The sequence below is a fragment of the Dromaius novaehollandiae genome, chromosome 18 (genome assembly GCF_036370855.1).
Source record: "Dromaius novaehollandiae isolate bDroNov1 chromosome 18, bDroNov1.hap1, whole genome shotgun sequence".
Taxonomy (NCBI): Eukaryota; Metazoa; Chordata; class Aves; order Casuariiformes; family Dromaiidae; genus Dromaius; species Dromaius novaehollandiae.
Window position 1 is genome coordinate 16,576,732 of NC_088115.1, and position 16,645 is coordinate 16,593,376.

A 16,645-nucleotide genomic window follows, 5' to 3' on the forward strand; every position below is an offset into this window, starting at 1 on the left:
CAATTGGGCTGCACTAGAAGCAAGTCTACCGCCCACCTTTAGACATGAAGTTGTAGCCCTGGAAGGATTTATCTTCAAAGATCCTTCTCCATCTAGCCACAGGTAAGAGTCAGCGTAGAGAACATGACTAATTACTAACAGAACAGGCAGCAGTTAACACTGTTCACTGATCCCATGGCTCAGTGATATCCCGTTCAGTACAGGTCGCTACTTCTATTCTGAATGTTTGTGCACACCAACTTAGGACTCTCCCCCTCTATTTCCAGGGAGAACCACAGCAGAAGGTAGGAGCTGGCATTGCAGCCAAATGTTGAATGAGCCTTTATTCTACAACTCCAGTGCACACACATCAGGTGACAGGAGTCAGTAGCCTCCTGAACTGGCCTCCAGGTTCACTATCCCCTCCCCATGTGACATTTATAGCATATTTCCTTACAAAAATATTTTCAACAGTAAGTGACCAGTTTGGAAATAGCAGTATAGCTCACTGCATCATGTGAGCCTGAACAGCAGAGCTGCAGACAGTCCCAGGTTTCCCTGAATGCCAATTCCTTGGTTAACTGCTTCAGAGCAATGAGGTCCTATCACCTTAAGCCAGCTGGCAACCAGAGCTGCTTATTTTCAAAGCCCAAGCCTGTGTTGTCTTGCTGCTAACAGAGCTGTTAGTTGTCTGCCTGCACAAACTGATTTAGTCTGGACATTAGATTGTTTTCCTTTATAGACTGGAGAGACAACCTAAAAACATTTGTATTAAAGGCATCACAAAGCCATCTGCAGAACTGGAAGTGTTTAGAAATTCTAGTTTCTCTCAAAACATGGTATTTAGCGCAAGCTTAGTGAAAAGCTGATGATCTCTTCCAACATTTTGGCAGAATCCTCTGAGAATCATCCTAGAATCCTGATCCGCTTTAAGATCGAGTCCAAATAATATTAGCTCTGTTTTGAAAAAGGCAAAGAGACATAATAGTATTAAAATCTCAACTTTATTTGGCCAACAAATTCAGCTCCAATGTTATTGTAGCGGAATGCTAAGAACCAGCCTGATTCTGCTCAGGCTTTTGAGGCACTCCCCAAAGTTCAAGTTCCTCCCCAAAACCCAGTAATCTTAAGTGTCCTGTTTGCCATGTTTTATCAGGCCCTCCCGCACCACCCTGACTGGCCTGGTCAACCCATTCAAAATAATGCATGGAAAGTGATTGCAAAACAGTTTTGCATTTGATCAAAGGGGTGGCAACACAGCTAGGTCTTGTCTAAGCTGGTGAGCCAGCCATCATCTCCACCCTCCAGAGCCTGCCACAGCCAGTGCACAGTATTCCGCCCTTCCAGGTATTTGGAATAGTCATCTCCAAATGTCTTAAAGCAGAGGGAAAACGATCTGGCCAGCATGTAGAGAAGCATCTTCATATCCATCTTTCACCAGAATGATGCAATCAGCCAACTGCCTCTCTCCCCTACATACACTGAAGGCTGACTCCAGGGAAGAACAGCTGAGACAACTGAGGACTCTGCCAGGTGGAGAAATAAACTACGATCTTTAGATTTAAAAGAAAAAAGGAAAAAGCTTTCATGGAAGATGTTAGTGGCAAGGCTCCAAAACGCTGCGCAATTAAACTCATGCTACCACTTCACAACCTGCTTCTACCCAGAAGAACAGAATACTTGAAACAAAAGCCATGTACAAAAAAGTACATCACAATAAAAAAAAGATGAGCCCAGCTGGCTGGGATGGCTACCTAGTGACAGATCCCTTCTCAAAACTGAAAAGAAAGAAAAGACAGTCAAGCGTACAGACAAGTGAGGGTGAAGTGTTACTTTAAAAGCCAATCCCTGGATTTCCAGTCACTCGCCTTCTGCTTTAAATCTTAATGGGTTTCTGGACTCACTGGACTGCATAACAGCAGCCAGTTTAGTGTCTGATTTTTGGGTGATGCAGATCAGTCTTCTCTTTACAATTCATCTTTCTGGATTTTCTGGTCATCATCATCAGCTTCCTCAAGGTCCGTTTCTTCATCTGTCTCCAGGTCCTCCAGATCCTGTATAGAATATAAAGATAACTGCTGGTTTCTGTCACCTTAAGCAGATCCAAAACTAAGCACAGAACAGTTTCTCTGATCCATCTACTGTGTCCTCTGCTGCCATGTTAGCAAACAATCCAGAGGCTTCAATCAAGAGCTCCATATTTGAGAAAAATTGAAGACCAGAAACCCCTGAAGCCAATACCTGCACCTGTAACACCCTCTCCCTCCAGACAGGGGAGGAACTTCCAACTAAATGTTCCGCATGGTAATGTTCATCATATTGCTGAAGTTCCAGGTGTTGGGCAAGAGTTCTCAAAAAAAAAAGAGCAAGCCCTAACTGCTTCAGCAGTTTGCATGACAACCAGAGAGACAGCTTGTGCAGGGTTTAGAGGCTGCAGTACCAGTGGTTTCCATGCACTTGTGTTTATGACTCCCAAGTGGCCATTATTTCACACCCAACCCAAGTGTTCTAAATAGAGTCCATTACAGGCCAGCAGCTAGCAAGGCACAACTGAACAGACAGGTCACAGTTTATGATGTGACTACACTTTTATTCGCCACCAATATCCTTTCCCACCACAAAGCTCAGGATCTTATTTAGCACTTAGAATTCATATGCTGCAGCAGATCCAGCCCACGCTCCACATTCTCCCTGCCCAAAGCGCTGTATTAGTTCACATTACTCACATCATCAGCAGCCGCGCCATCCTGACCTCCACTCTCCAAGAATTTTTTGAAGCCTTCTAGTGTCCGCTCCCCGTTATAGTCAATTACCTACACAGGAGAAAACATCAAGATAATGGTTATGGGCACATAGGGAACCACACCCCTGGAGAGGAGAATTCTCTTTCTGAGCAACAGTTAACATGCCAAGCAAAAGGGAATTTAAAAATTCACCTTCACCCATATGAGACGAAGGAAAACAGCTCAGCCACTAGACTTCAGAGATCACTGCGAGGAGAGAATAGCCTGCAGATGAGCACACTGTCCTCTGCTATACTTCCCTCTTTTCCCCCATTCCCACTTCCCCCCAAACTTTCCTACAACCCAGCCCCCCAAAAGGGTCTCAGATGTTCTGTAGACTTGTTCTGACGTGTTCCATCCCTACAAAATGGAGAGCCCTCCCACAAGCCTTTTTCCGAAACAGAGAACAAAAGCAGACCACTAAACATTTCTAGTGCTCCCTTGTTATATGAACTATATAGAGGCCAGCTGCCTTACATTTCTGCCAGAGCCTGCAGGGAAGAACTTGAGTGTGGGGAAGCTGTGGATTTTCACTGCCTCTACTTCATTGGCTGTTGAGTCCATCTTGGCAATGACAATGTTCTCATGGTCCTTGTAGGTCTCTCCAAGCTTGTCCCAGATAGGAGCGAGCTGCTTACAGTGACCACACCAGGGGGCATCTGTTAATTAAAAAACAGAGCTAGCACCAAACAATCTAGTTCACATGCTAATCTTTTCAACTGATGCATTCCCTTGGTGGCTTGGATTCCATCAGAAGATGCTTTCTCCCTAACTGTAGCCCTCCAAGTTTCTTGGCACCCCTTTCATGCCAGTTACTTGGAACCAGCTGTTGAAAGATACTTACAGAACTCTACAAAGACATTCTTATTCTCATCAAAAACAACATCTTCAAAATTCTTCCCAACTAGGACTTTTACAGGCTGGCTGTCCCAGTCTTCAGGAAGATCCTGGCTCATCAGGTGGGGCTGGAATAAGAAGTCAAATTTAAAGATCCAGTTTGCTATAGAGCTGCTTGGAATATACAAGCAGTTACACATCCAAGAAAACACCAGTTTATTCAATCTGAGCGTCTCAATCATAGGCTATAAGCAATCAGATGAATCAGTTGCCTCCTCTTTCTCTTACAGAAAGTCTATTCCCCACCCTGAACAAGCCTGAACAACAGATGCTCTTGTGGAGAGAACTGCAATTTAGCTCTGCAGGAAGGAAACATTAATTGCTGACTATGTCATTCCCACATGACTGAGTTTAGCTAAACAGCCACTACTGGACTACAGTTACACACAGCTACCTCCAGGAGGTTAGAGCTGAAGGCTGTTAAGCTCTCTCTGCCACACAAAAGTTAAACACCTTCCACAGCTTACTAACAGAAGGAACAGCTGGATAAACAGCACAGTTCCCCTAAGCAGCAGAAAGTGCACACTCTGGCTATACTCAGGTACCAGTATATAACTGCTTCCCTACAGCCTTCATGCCCCAGTGGTTTTGCCCTTTGTTTCTCAGCACAAAGCCCAACAGGTATTCTGCAAGGTAGCTGGAAGGATTTGCTCCAGATGACTTGCATATTACACACAAAAAAACAAAAAAACTGTGAGGAATTAAATGTTTGCTTAACCAGTAGGAAGTAGGAATATCACCAACATTCATCTTCATTACCTTTATCTTGCCCTCCAGGAACTTATTACAGAACTCTTTGATCTTATCTGCTGTGAGGTCATCTGATTCAGGTTTGTATTTGGTCATTTCTTCCTCCAGTGTGATCAAACGTACAGCAGGACATTCTTCCTTCTTTAGGCCAAAAAATTCCAAAATCCTCTGGTTGTCACTGTGATCGCTATCTATGAATATGAACAGGATCTTTGGAGGAAAAAAATCAAAAGCAGTATGGTGAAGACAAGTACCTTTGGGCTAATGATACTTTTGCAAGAACACCTGCATAGATAGCAGCTAAACTGCCCCGACCCTTCCTTCTCCAAGCCCACTAAAAGGGCACCTTGTCAGAGTACAAATGCTGGCACCGCAATGGTTGAAGCAGCATGCAAGCAGACCTGGCACTAATGCTGATTACAGCACAGTCAGATTTACACTCACAAGAAGGAAAGTCAGAGTTGACTGCTTTTCCGTACATACTGGCTTGCGTAACTGTTCAAGCCAGTAAGTGACGCAGCCACCTATTATCAAGAAACACAAGTAGAGAGAGCTGGAGCTTCCACTCTTCCTCCACAGCGGTAAAGTAGCTATAAGGCAGGCAGTCTGCAGGAGGTGGTCACTGAATTCTTAATCCAAGAAATCCATCTCACCTTCCCTTTGAAGCTTCCAGCTGCAGTCTTGAAGTTGTCCAGTTTCTCTTGATAATCAGACACACTTTTTGGTAAGAACAGCAGAATATGAGTCTTAATCTCTCCTCCAAAGATTTTAGGAGCAGTCTGAGGAATAGAAAATAAACTTTATTTTTGGAAGAGAAGTAATCGCAGTGGCAAGGCCAGCAGGGTTCCGCCATTTTGACTAGACCACAGAAGTCTCCAACAGCACAGGACTGCTTTGAACACCAAACTTATGCATCCTTTTTCCCGGTGTTCTTCCCTTACGCAATATAGCTCTAATGTAACCTACATAGTTATTAGACCCCTCCATAACCCCAAACTGCTCCAAGACAAAACGAGACCACACAAACTACGTTTTTAAACTAAGCTGTAATCATACCATGGCTATAGAAAGAGAGCTGACCAAATATCTAAAGACCTACCTGTTCGGTGAACTCTATGACCAGAGGCAATTGGTTAGACTTGATGAAGTTCAGTAAGTTCTCTTTCGTGAGATCCCCTTCAAAGTTGTTACGGCCTTCATCAAACTGCAAAAACAAGGTCATCTCAAATTATATTCTTGCATTAGAACATGTTACCCTTCTATATTCCATAGAATTTCTTTCAAGATACATTCGCACTAGAATCACTGCCTTGATGGATCCCAGCTGCACGTATTCAGAACAGACTTCCATCTCTCAACAAGGTCAGCACATTTTCACATACAATCTGGATCAACGTACTCATCTTCCACGCAAGCAAGGTCCTAAATCACCCTGAACAGCAAAAGGTGAGCAGCAACAAGACAGACATTCAACCTAGATCTTTGCATTGATCTGCATGATCATGAAACCATTTGCTAATTGGCTTACCAAGGAGGGCTAATTTAATAGCTGCCTTACAAAATCGTAGATGGCATTAGGTAGACCAGCAAGAAGCTACCACAAGTGCCAGTTAGTACCAGAATATGGGCAGCTTTCTGCCTAGCAGGAATCAGCAGTGTCAGCACAGAGGCACACGCATAAACCAGACAGTACTACCAAAGAAGCCTGACAGCAAAGTCCACACCATGCAGCGAAAGTAAACAGCAATTTACTCAGCTCTGTGGGGTTGTTTCAGCCTCTATTGTTAGAGAGGCAACAGCACATGTTTAACACGCACATTTGTTACAGATGCCAAATCCCTTTTAACATATTAGGGCAACACCTGTATCACTGACCAGAATTCTCAGAACCATCTCTGGTAGCCTGGAAAGGGAAAAGCAGCAGAGGACCATCAAGGTTAAAGAGAGGATGTGCAGGATACCACCACGGTCCCATGGCAGTGCAATGCTGGAGTTACTGGCAGAGGCAAGATAGTGAGCTCAAATAACCCTGAGTTAGAAAAAGCATATCAATCTCAGCTGAAAAGCTGAGCAAAACATTTAACTTTGGAAAAGAACTTTATAAATACTTTAAAGAGTGCTGACCACCTCCTTAATGCCTTCAAAATGGTTGTTTCAGGGTCTGTGCAAGTCTGGACAACTCGCACAAAGAATGAGGCAAGAATGACTAGCCAACAAACATTCTCAATGTACGCCTGACTAGCTGCAGGAAGCTGAGCCAAATTCCAGAGACATATAACTGCTGGTAAAATAAACAGCAGACTGGTTCTTATGCACCCATATTTGATCACCATTACTGCCCATTTTCACCTTGGTTTGGGGGAGACTGGACATATTTTTAGAGCTCTCATGCCACTACCACGACATAGCATTGAGACAAGAACAAGGAGTGATGTTCAAAGGCTGGAAGGCATCCTGTCGTCTTTCTCCCATAGAGCAGGTTACTTCCACAGCACCTTACGGCCCATCTTCAGCTCATGAACTGCTTTTCCAGCCAAGGTTCTTCCTCTCCCAATACATTTTTAACATAGAGGTTGCCAGGAACAGAACTGCTTTTAATTCCAGATATGCTCAAGCTGACTAAAATTATGGAAAATGGTTTGAGAATTTCTTTACTATTACGGAATGGTCATGCCATTGCCTCAGTTCTTCATAAGTGGAGAAAATAGCAACAAAGCTCAAAAGAACTTGTGTTAGAAGATAGTACATCAAATGAAATCAAAGTCCTTTTTTGTCCCTTAGGCATCTGAGACTGTGGAACACACTGCAGAGAATTAAACATATAAAAGTATACATATAATGTACAAATAAAAAACAGGGTCAATTTATCAGTGCTGGAAGTCCTAGCTGTAACCTAGCTACTTCAAAGCAGTTGAGTATGGTGCCCAACTCCAAATCTGACAGTAGCACTCCCCACAGCTGCCAGCAAAGAGAATGCCAGTTCTAGAGGAACATTTCATTTTAGACTTGAGCATTTGTCAAAGGACAAGAATAAAAGGCAAGAAAATCCCTGCAAACAGTTATTTCAACTTAGCATTAACCATGAGGAGAGTATATGAAGAGATTACATAAGCACAGCTATACATGCTGGAGAACAAAGTACAGGTAGTAAGTGACTCAATAACAAAATATTGTTTAGCTTGCTGCCTGTCTCCCCCCACACACTATTCCAGTTGGGAGATCCTAGCATTTGGAAGTTCTTAGCCAGAGAATCTAACTTGCACCCTTAGTTAATCTGGTCTGAGGAACCTCTGAATTAATTTCAGGATACAAACTCCTAACATCATAAAAACTAAGCTACAATTTCAGAGGAGTAGTGGAATAAAATAAGCTATTTTAGCTGAATGAAGAGAATGAGGTAAGAAATCATGAAACCCTGTAGCTTGTCTTAGGTCAGATAGGTCAGACTGACCTTTGTACTTACAAGTTTAATCAGTCCAAACCCAAAGCAGCTTTCTGTCCTGCCTTACTGCTCCCCATATAAGAGGTTCTTCAGACTTGATGCTACTGCTTATCTTCCCAAACCTAGAACTTCATCTGATAATGAGGATTTTAATAAGTAAAAGGCATCAGTAAATTTATTTGATTCTGTGGATCACCAGCACCCCTTTACATGTAACACAACTGCCCCAACCTACCCAGCTGAAACTGCAAATCCTCTTATAAACCTCGCTGTAATCACTATGCAGTGGAACTCACAGCAATTTGAAGAGACATCGAACACGCATGCCTCTCGGGCACAGCCACCAACTGACTGCAACAGAGGTTAACACCAGGTACTTTTAAAGCAACTTTGCTAAGTCACAAGCAAACAGAACATCATGGGAAGCCAGCAAGAACTTGGCTGCTGTTCTGTTTAAGACCTTCAAAGTTTGATAAGGGGCAAAGGAAACCTCATTAGTTATGGTGATAAATATTTCAAAGATCACACTGACCATCTGCACCGCAGACAGATATTTGAGAAACAGGAAAGCAAGACTGAAGTAATACTTTGGATCCAAAATCCAGGCGGCTCTGGGAGCAGAGATGGGCCAGGAGACCAACAATGCTGCCCTCTGCTGACTGAGGGCCCCTGCAGAGGAACACCGGGCTCTGCAGCGGGGCCGCGCCCTGCAAAGAGACCGTGGGCTCCGCTCCTCTCCCTCCCCCCAGGCTCTGAGGGTGGAAATTACTAGTTTGACTGCACAGAATCTTTTATAGTTTCATACAGTAGCGGATCGTTGACCTCATTCAAACCTAGCTCTCTGATTAGAGAAAAGGTAAGAACAGGCAGAAAACACAAGCTTAATCTGGTGCTCACACTTCACATCAACCCATACCTTCTTGAAGAGGACAACTCCATCTTTGCTAAGCTCGTACTTTGAGAAGACATCAGCACTGGACGAGATCCCGAAAGGAATGTCATCAATGGATTCTGCCGCCAGCAAAAACTCCTTGGCAGCATCTGCTGCCAAATCCTGGAGAATAAAGAAAGGTGTTTCACTTGGGATACGTCAAGCCGAAGCAAAAAGTTTGCGGGGTTTACCAGCCAGAGAACCTGAAGATCAAGTAAGGCAGGACAGTAAGTGTTTCACAACTTATGAAGAGGCCTCCCCAGCTGTCAGGTTCCCATTGGGCAGAAAGCAGAAAAGACACAAAACATATACAATAGCCTATCAGATGTAAGCAAACTCTACCTTAAAGAAGCCGATCACAACCACTTCACTGGAATCCACTAATGTCTCTGCAGCAGCAGCATCTGTCAGAGTAGTTGCAGCTGGACCAGTGCGTTTCTTCAGCCAGCTGACAATATCATCTGCTTCTCTGCCAGCTACACCAGAAAGATAAGAACACTGATTCACTTTTGTGTTCTTAAACTTCAGCAGGAAAAACATTTTGAATTTTGAGAGACTGTTCAGCAGCTAGCCTAGAGGTCAGGAAGAATCAGGACATCATTTGTGCAACTCTTTTCCTTTCACTCCTAGTGTACCTACGCTGACCCGTAAACATTAACATTCTTAAACTTTGATCGGCATTATCAACAATGCAACACTCCTCCAAGATATTGAAAATTTTCATGTAAATACATCACCTTCTCCTTTCAAAATCAGTACTCTGCATCTTGTCTGTAGGAGTCCAGCACACTGTGGCTCAGTTCAGCAAGATTTTGTTATGTGTTCAGTTTTGGTCTTGATAAGACCACCTTGGTCTTAAGGTTTCTTTTGGCTACTATACACAACTGCCCAAGCACTCTTCCTCAACTCTCGGTGCTACGTTGCTTCAGTAAAGTCAAGCAGCAACAAAGCAATTGAACTGCGTTGCTTTCCTACACAAATACTATTTCATCTGCTTTAGCTCTAATATGAATTTCCCCAGCTTTAGGTTAGGAAGTCTGTTCAGCTCAGACTTGATCCTTAACATTTTCCTCACTGCACCATGCAGCAGAGCTCCTCATCACGCTAAGGAAATAGAGTTAAAAACGCACACCTACAATCCCCACGTTAAAGTACCTGTGCTGCACATCCTGCTGCCCCTGACGTTTCCTGGCTAAGGCAGAAGTTGCCTCCCAGGGCGCCAGCAGCAGCCTCGCTTTCGCGGTGGACCTTGTCCAGCCGCGCAGTCAGAGCGGCAGCAGCCACGTAGGAGCACTGGGCTAGGTGCAAGGACGCGGCTACCACGCTGCTGCTCCCCGCGCCGGGACCGGCCGCGACCCACGCTCACCGGTGTACTCCTTGGGAGCGGCCTTGTCCCCGTTCTTGAAGAACTTGATGGTGGGGTAGCCGCGCACGCCGAACTGCTGCGCCAGCTCCGACTCCTCCGTGGCGTCCACCTTGGCCAGCCGGATCTCGGAGCCCTCCTCCTTCAGCTTTGCCGCCGCCTTCACGTACTCGGGCGCCAGGGCTTTGCAGTGCCCGCACCACGGGGCGTCTGCGGGACAGCGGCCGTCAGCACGGGCCGGGCCCCCCCCGCCGCGGCCCTCAGCGCTCACCGAGCACCCCGAGGCCCTCCGCTCCGGCGGGGCCCCCACCCCTCCCGGGACGTGACTCCCCAGGCGCGGCCTCGCCCCTCAGCGACGCCCTCCCGGTCCCCGGCTGAGCCCAGGCCCCAGCCGCGCCCGGGCCCCAGGACGCGGCCACCGCCCGCCCCCCCGGGCAAGGGCCACCCCCCCACGGCCGCCCCGGCCCCACCAGGGCCCGGCCTCCCCCCGGACGCCGGCGGGCCCTGCGGGACTCACAGAACTCCACCAGCAGGTAGCGGTGGGCCGCCAGCGCCTGCTCGAAGGAGGCGGCGCGCAGCACGAGGACGCCGTCCTCCTCCTCGGGCTCGGCCTGCGCGCGGCCGAGCGGCAGCAGGCAGAGCAGCGGCACGAGCGCGCGCAGCACCCTCATGATGGCGGCGGCGGCACGAGCGGCAGCGGCGGCGGCGGGTCGGGCCTAGGGGCCGCGCCGCGCCCGCCTCCCCCTTATAAACCCGCCTCCTCCCCGCCGCCGCCGCGCCCCATTGGCCGCGCCGCCCTGGCGTCGCCGCCGCCTGCCATTGGCCCGGCCCAGCGCCCGGGCCGCTCCCTGGTTCCTATTCGCTGGCGAGTTAGGCACGCCCCCTCTCCGCCGCTGCTGGTTGGCTAAGGGCCTCGCTCCTTTCCTGTGCCCCGGGACTGGGCCCTTCCTCCGCCGCGTCGCCTGCGATAGGCCGGCACCGCCTTCCGGGCGCCGCTCGGCCCATTCGGCGGCCGCCGGCTCTCGAACGTGGCACTGGGGCGGCCCCGCGGGGGCGGCAGCGCGCATGCGCCCGGCCCGCGCCGGCAGTCCTGCGTGGTGGATTCTGACTGGGCCGCGTCGAGCGCCGCGTGACCGACCCGGAAGGGGAGGCGGGCTTCCGGCGGCGCGCGGGGCAGCACGTCCCCGCTGGAGGCACCGTCCTGGGGCACGTGACCGCGGGCGCGTCACCGCGCGGCGCCGCGGGCCAAGGCCGGGGCGAAGTCCAGCCCCGCTGGCCGGGGCGGCCGCCACCGCGGCACCGCCGTGATGCCACCGTGCCACCACCACTGTCACACCACCGCCACCGTGACACCGCCCTGACACCCCCGCCGCCATGGCGCCGCCACGGCACCGCCGAGACCCTACCCGGTGCCGTGGCGGCGGCCGGCCCCCGCAGCAGCTCCCCCGGGGCTCTGCCAGGATGCGGCAGGGCCCCGGGCCCCCGCCACGTTGCTCCTGAGGGGCGGCCAGTGTGAGGCAGGGGCCGGTGCCGCTGGCCCGAGGGTGATGTTGGCTCCCTGCCCGTTGCTGGGAGCAGCAGGGTTCGGCGACGCTTGGCAGCAGGGAAAAAGGACACGAGCTGCCAGTGGCAGGAGTCGTCGTGTTCAGCGACTGCAGTGTCATCACGGTTGAGCTGCTCGGTCGTCTGCCCTCGCCGCCACCGCACAGCCGTGTCCCATCCCCCTGCTCTAGAGCAAGGCCGTTGTCCCATTTGGCGTCAGCCGTGCTCGTAGCTCCGCAGAGCGGTTTTGCAGCGTGGGCGCAGCTAAAGGAGACTTACTTCATCTTGCTGCAGCCAACGAGCAAAACTAAAAGCAGCGACCAGGGATCAGTGAAGCCTTGCAGTGAATCTCAGAAGGGCCCAAGCACAAGCTCCCCACTACGGAGAACACGGTCACGCGGCAGTGCACCGGAGGGCAGTGTGTGGGGAGCCTTGCCAGGTGCAGCACTCCGCTCCCGCTAGCCCTCAAGAGAAAGCCTGCGTGAGAAGGTTCTGGTTAGAGCAAGTTGCTCTGTAAAATGTCTGCTAGGTCACCCATGAAAAATGAGTCCTGTGGCAAGGGAAAAAAAAAAACACAAAATCCCGTCCTGCATCTTGCTTTGGTTCACTCTCGCATCTCCCTGATGCAACAGGAGTCAGGGGTCAGGTTGCAGCTCCTCCAAGAGCTCCCGCCTCGGCGGTTAGGGGAGGCTCTGGTCCCCTGGGGAGAAAGCAGCTGGCTTTCAGCTACGGTGTTTGCGCTGCCAGCGGCCAGGCTATCAGCGGGGTTGCTAGGGGCATCTCCTGTACACGCTGGCTGCCAGGCTGATAAGGGCCTGAGCTGGGGCAGGCTGTACAGGCTGTACAGGAGTCTCCAGGCTCCCCTGCCGCACCCTGCCAATTCGCCAGCACAGCGACTGCTGGCAAAACAGATCTGCTGCTCTTCGCTCTCCTCCTGCTTCCCCCCTGCCGAGGCCGGGTCACAAGGCACCAGCAGCATTCAGAACACGGTGCCTCGCTAGGCCTCTGTGGATAACGTGACCTTTTCTTTGTTTTGTGAGGAGCAGTTGTCCCTTCAGAAGCGTTCACTGAGCACAGAACTGGATTCTTCTCTCAGACCTGCCGGACGGTAGGGAAACGAGTCCGGCTGAGATTTGAGATGAAGGAGACACCCTGAGCAAAGCAGCAATTGTGCAGCTGCCGTGTGCTGAACACAGCTGCACAGGGCTGTGCACGCACAGGCACGTCCGACTGCTGGCAGGGGGAATCGGTCGCTGCTGGAGAAGAGATCCTGCTTCAATGCTTGGGCCTCTTGAAGGCCGACTATGCCCCACAGGCAAGAGAGTGTTTGAGAGCCATCGCCCAGAGTAAAAACAGGTCATTACCCTGCTGGGGCGCTCTGCAAGTGCAGCGATGCTCTTTGCTGAAAGGACCAGACTCTGAATCAAGGCAGTTCTTGCCAGAAAACCTTTATCTGACATCTTGGCAGAGGCAGGTCTAACCAGCATCGAGGGGAAATGGCTTTAACATTGCCAGCAGGTTTGTGGGGCTCCGGGCAGTGAGCTGCCCTTCTGCCTCAGCTCAGTTGCCACACGTCAGCTGAGTGGCTGGGGCCCGTCTGCCGTGCCGCGCTACGTGCTGTACTTGCTCAAGGGCTCAGGCAAGGCAGACTGTGCTGGCTAAGGTCTTGCTGGCGATGTGGCGCTCCCTCTTTTTTTTTTTTTTTTTTTTGGTGCTAGCCAGGGATCTCTGCACAAGGGTGCATCTACACTGCTGAATGCAGCATCCTTTTGCCTGCCAAGGTTTTTTAGCTGTTCAGGGTCATTACAGCTTCTCAGGTGGTTTGAGGTAAACTTTGCCACAATTTTCTCCATAATCTGAAGCAGAAAGAGATGGTGAACATAAAAAGCGCTATTCTGGGCTGCACCAAGGATCCATCTGGTACAGGTGCCACAAGCAGAACCTAGAGAAGAGTTAGAGCGGGGCAAGTACATAGATACTTCATAACTGGCTTGGAAATCCAGGCCTGGATAGCAAGAGGGTAAGGGAGAACTAGTAGCGTTTGTTTGGTTTCTCCACACACATTTCCAAGGGTTGGCCTGAGGTTAGGAGAAGAAGGAAGAAGCATCCCACTTTAGAGTGTTTTCTGAGCGGCACAGACATCCTGTTGTGACCTGTGGTACCAGGTCTTTAGCGAGAGCTGGTCACTTCGAAGTCAAGAGCTCCACCTCCAACTCTCCATGCTTCACCGACACTGGTAAATTTAGGTTCCCAGTCCGGACAAAGCCAGGGAAAAGGCATGAGTCTCCCTGTCAGGGTGGGCAGAAGAGTAACAGAGCTGGGAAAAAAATGACAAGGGTTCTGGGACCATCAGCAGCAGCCACGCTGGCTTTCACAAGCCGAATGTCCCACCTCTCAGACCTTTATCCTGAGCGTTGCTTTGACCTGTGCACTTTTCTCCCCACCTCGCATCCAAGCTTCACGTCTTCCACAGTCAAGATTTGTCACCTTGTACCTGCCTCTTCTGCACTGTCAGCCCCTGGCAAATGCAGTCTGTCTTGCTCATTTCACTTCATGGTGCTACTACAAATACCTGTTCTCCCTGCCCTCACTGATTTTTTTTTCGACTTCTTTTTTAAGTTGACAGCTGTCATCCTCCCCTCCCCAGTCAGAGCAAATAAGCCTCATCAGCATGTCAATGCCTTGTTCACTATCAAGACATCAGCTCCCATCTTCAGCTAGCTCTTGCTACTAGACTGTCATGCACTTAATAGGGTTCAGCTCAAAACTTTCTCCTCTCCTTCACCCTTCTGGTGCTCTAAGAACAGAGCTATGATTCTTTTGCTTTCTTCACACCCCTTTAAATAGCGCTGTGCTGCAATGTCTACAAAAAAAAAAGAGCAGTAGGGCACTGCCTTCCATGTGTGGACACAGTGTGTTTCCTCAGATGTCTCACTCCCTGATGGGACTATAAACTGCAGCAGAGCATCACTTGAACTCCATGCTCAGGGGCCACTTCCACAGTAGGTCCAGGCCCATAACGAGGGCTCTCAAGCACTACTGACGTGTTCACTAACAAACTCTCCCCTTTTTTTCAGCCTCGACTCTTCCAAGCTGCCTTTTGAACAGACAGTCCTGAAACCCTGCCACACTTGAGCTGCAGTTCTGCTTTTCGAGGCAGCTGCTGTGTCAAAGGGATCGAGCCATTATTCAGCTGCTCTAAACAGCCACCTAACTAGAAAAGCAGCCCAGATCACTGTTACGCAAATCCGAATCCTGGGTTTACGAAGCATATCTCCTGGAAAGGGATGAGGCTTCTGCTTGGAAATGACAAGTAGTGAGAAATGGATCCACCCAACCAGTGTCCTGCTCATTCCACGGACGAAGCTGTGCGTACCTTGGACTGCTTGTGCCTGTGAGCAGCCGCTGGCTTGGCTGCTAGGAGGGAGAGCCATGCCCTCACAGCCATCTCGGGAACAGCAGGACAAAGGGGGGGCAGAGTTGTGGGTCTGTTGGCCAAGGCAGAGCTTCCACCACAGCTGCATGTTTGGGGCATTACTGCCATCCTCACCGGGGAATTTGTTCCCTGCAGCCCAGCAGAGGAGCAGCAGAACCACTCGCAGGACAGCAGTCGCTGCAAAAAAGCAGAAGGTGAATCGGACACGAGCCGAGCCAGTTATCCTGGAGCTGGTACCACGTTCTGGAGAGAACATGTGGGGCAAATCAGCACTGTAGCTCCTAAGTCGCTCGAGCTGCAGCAGGTCACAGTAGTCCTCCTCCATGCCCCTCCCCAGGCATTGCACCCAGTCACTGCCGCCATCACAGGAATGATCTAACAGAAATACCAACGTCCAGAATTTGGAAAGACTTGCCAAAGAGTTGAAGATTGCATCAGACAGGATCTAACCCTGACGCCAACTGCCCACAGATTGACTGTTAGGACCCAGAACGAGGAGGGCTTTTGTTCCTTTATCAGCACCTCTGGGCTTGCCACTAACTGACAGGACAGAGGGTGATTCCTGCTCAGAGTCTGTGCTCTCGCGCTGCCTTTCACATCCCCACACCACAGGAGGGACACAGGAACATACCAGCACGGCACAGCTTAGAACAGGGAGCAACACAAGCGAAAATGCACCTTCTGGGAGTAGGCGAGATAGGGGCTGATGGCACTTCTCCAACTGCTCCTCACCTGTGTGTGGAGGCAGCTCCCACATTTCACTTAAGCCCTCGTGCTTTCCTGTGGTTTCTGCAAGTCACACCATTTCCTTTAGCTGCAGCATCTGGTAAGTGCAGCAGCTTTCCTGGGACTGAGAAGGAGAAAGGGAGCCTTTGCTATTAGCACTAGGTTTCCTCTTGTATTCAAGGTTCGGAGTGCCCTTGCAGGGTAGTGGCTGTTGCAAGTCTTTTAGTCTGGGAGCAGGGTTTAACCATCTCCTCTCTACAGCGTCTCCACATCCACAGATTCTTTAAAGAATTTCCGCGGCTACAGTTAAGTTTCTTATCCTTAAAACAAATATGCCGCGTGCTTTGTAAACATCCGTGGGCTCTTATCACACATCACCTCTCCTAAATTCCGTCCTGCCTCCTATTGCCTTTCTTATTGCTCTCAACTGCAGAGCAATCTCATTTTGTGCTTGCATGCCAGAGCAGGCATGATATAAGTGGGCTAACGCTCAGAATCCACCTGCATATAGCTGGCAGATCACCCCAACTGTATTCTCTCAGAGACCCACCATTTTCTCTCCTCCATTCCCTTCTCAGCCCTCACACATTGCTGCACTTCACTGCAGGCCTTACGGAAGGGAGTGAACAGCAAAGGCTACCTCTTAGCATGCAAATCCTCAGGAGCAGCGAAGGGCACGCGGCAGCAGAGGCCTCTCGCCCCTCTCCCCTCTGGCAATGACTTTCCCAGACGTCCTATTGCACTACACAGCAACGCAGGGATTCTGGTCCTCTCCCCACCCCAGGTGCTTGCAGAG

General features: G+C 50.0%; 1 protein-coding gene across 1 annotated transcript; it reads right to left on the bottom strand.

The window, feature by feature from the left end:
* Positions 1-964: 964 nt before the first annotated feature.
* On the bottom strand, positions 965-10,906 carry P4HB (prolyl 4-hydroxylase subunit beta). The gene is made up of 11 exons (XM_064522928.1): positions 10,663-10,906; positions 10,149-10,355; positions 9,125-9,258; positions 8,768-8,905; positions 5,509-5,613; positions 5,063-5,188; positions 4,419-4,619; positions 3,607-3,727; positions 3,240-3,421; positions 2,706-2,792; positions 965-2,033 (listed from the first exon to the last, which is right to left on the bottom strand). Exons 1-11 carry the CDS (start codon positions 10,814-10,816, stop codon positions 1,947-1,949), a joined length of 1,542 nt encoding a protein of 513 aa, XP_064378998.1. The 5' UTR covers positions 10,817-10,906; the 3' UTR covers positions 965-1,946.
* Positions 10,907-16,645: the final 5,739 nt, after the last annotated feature.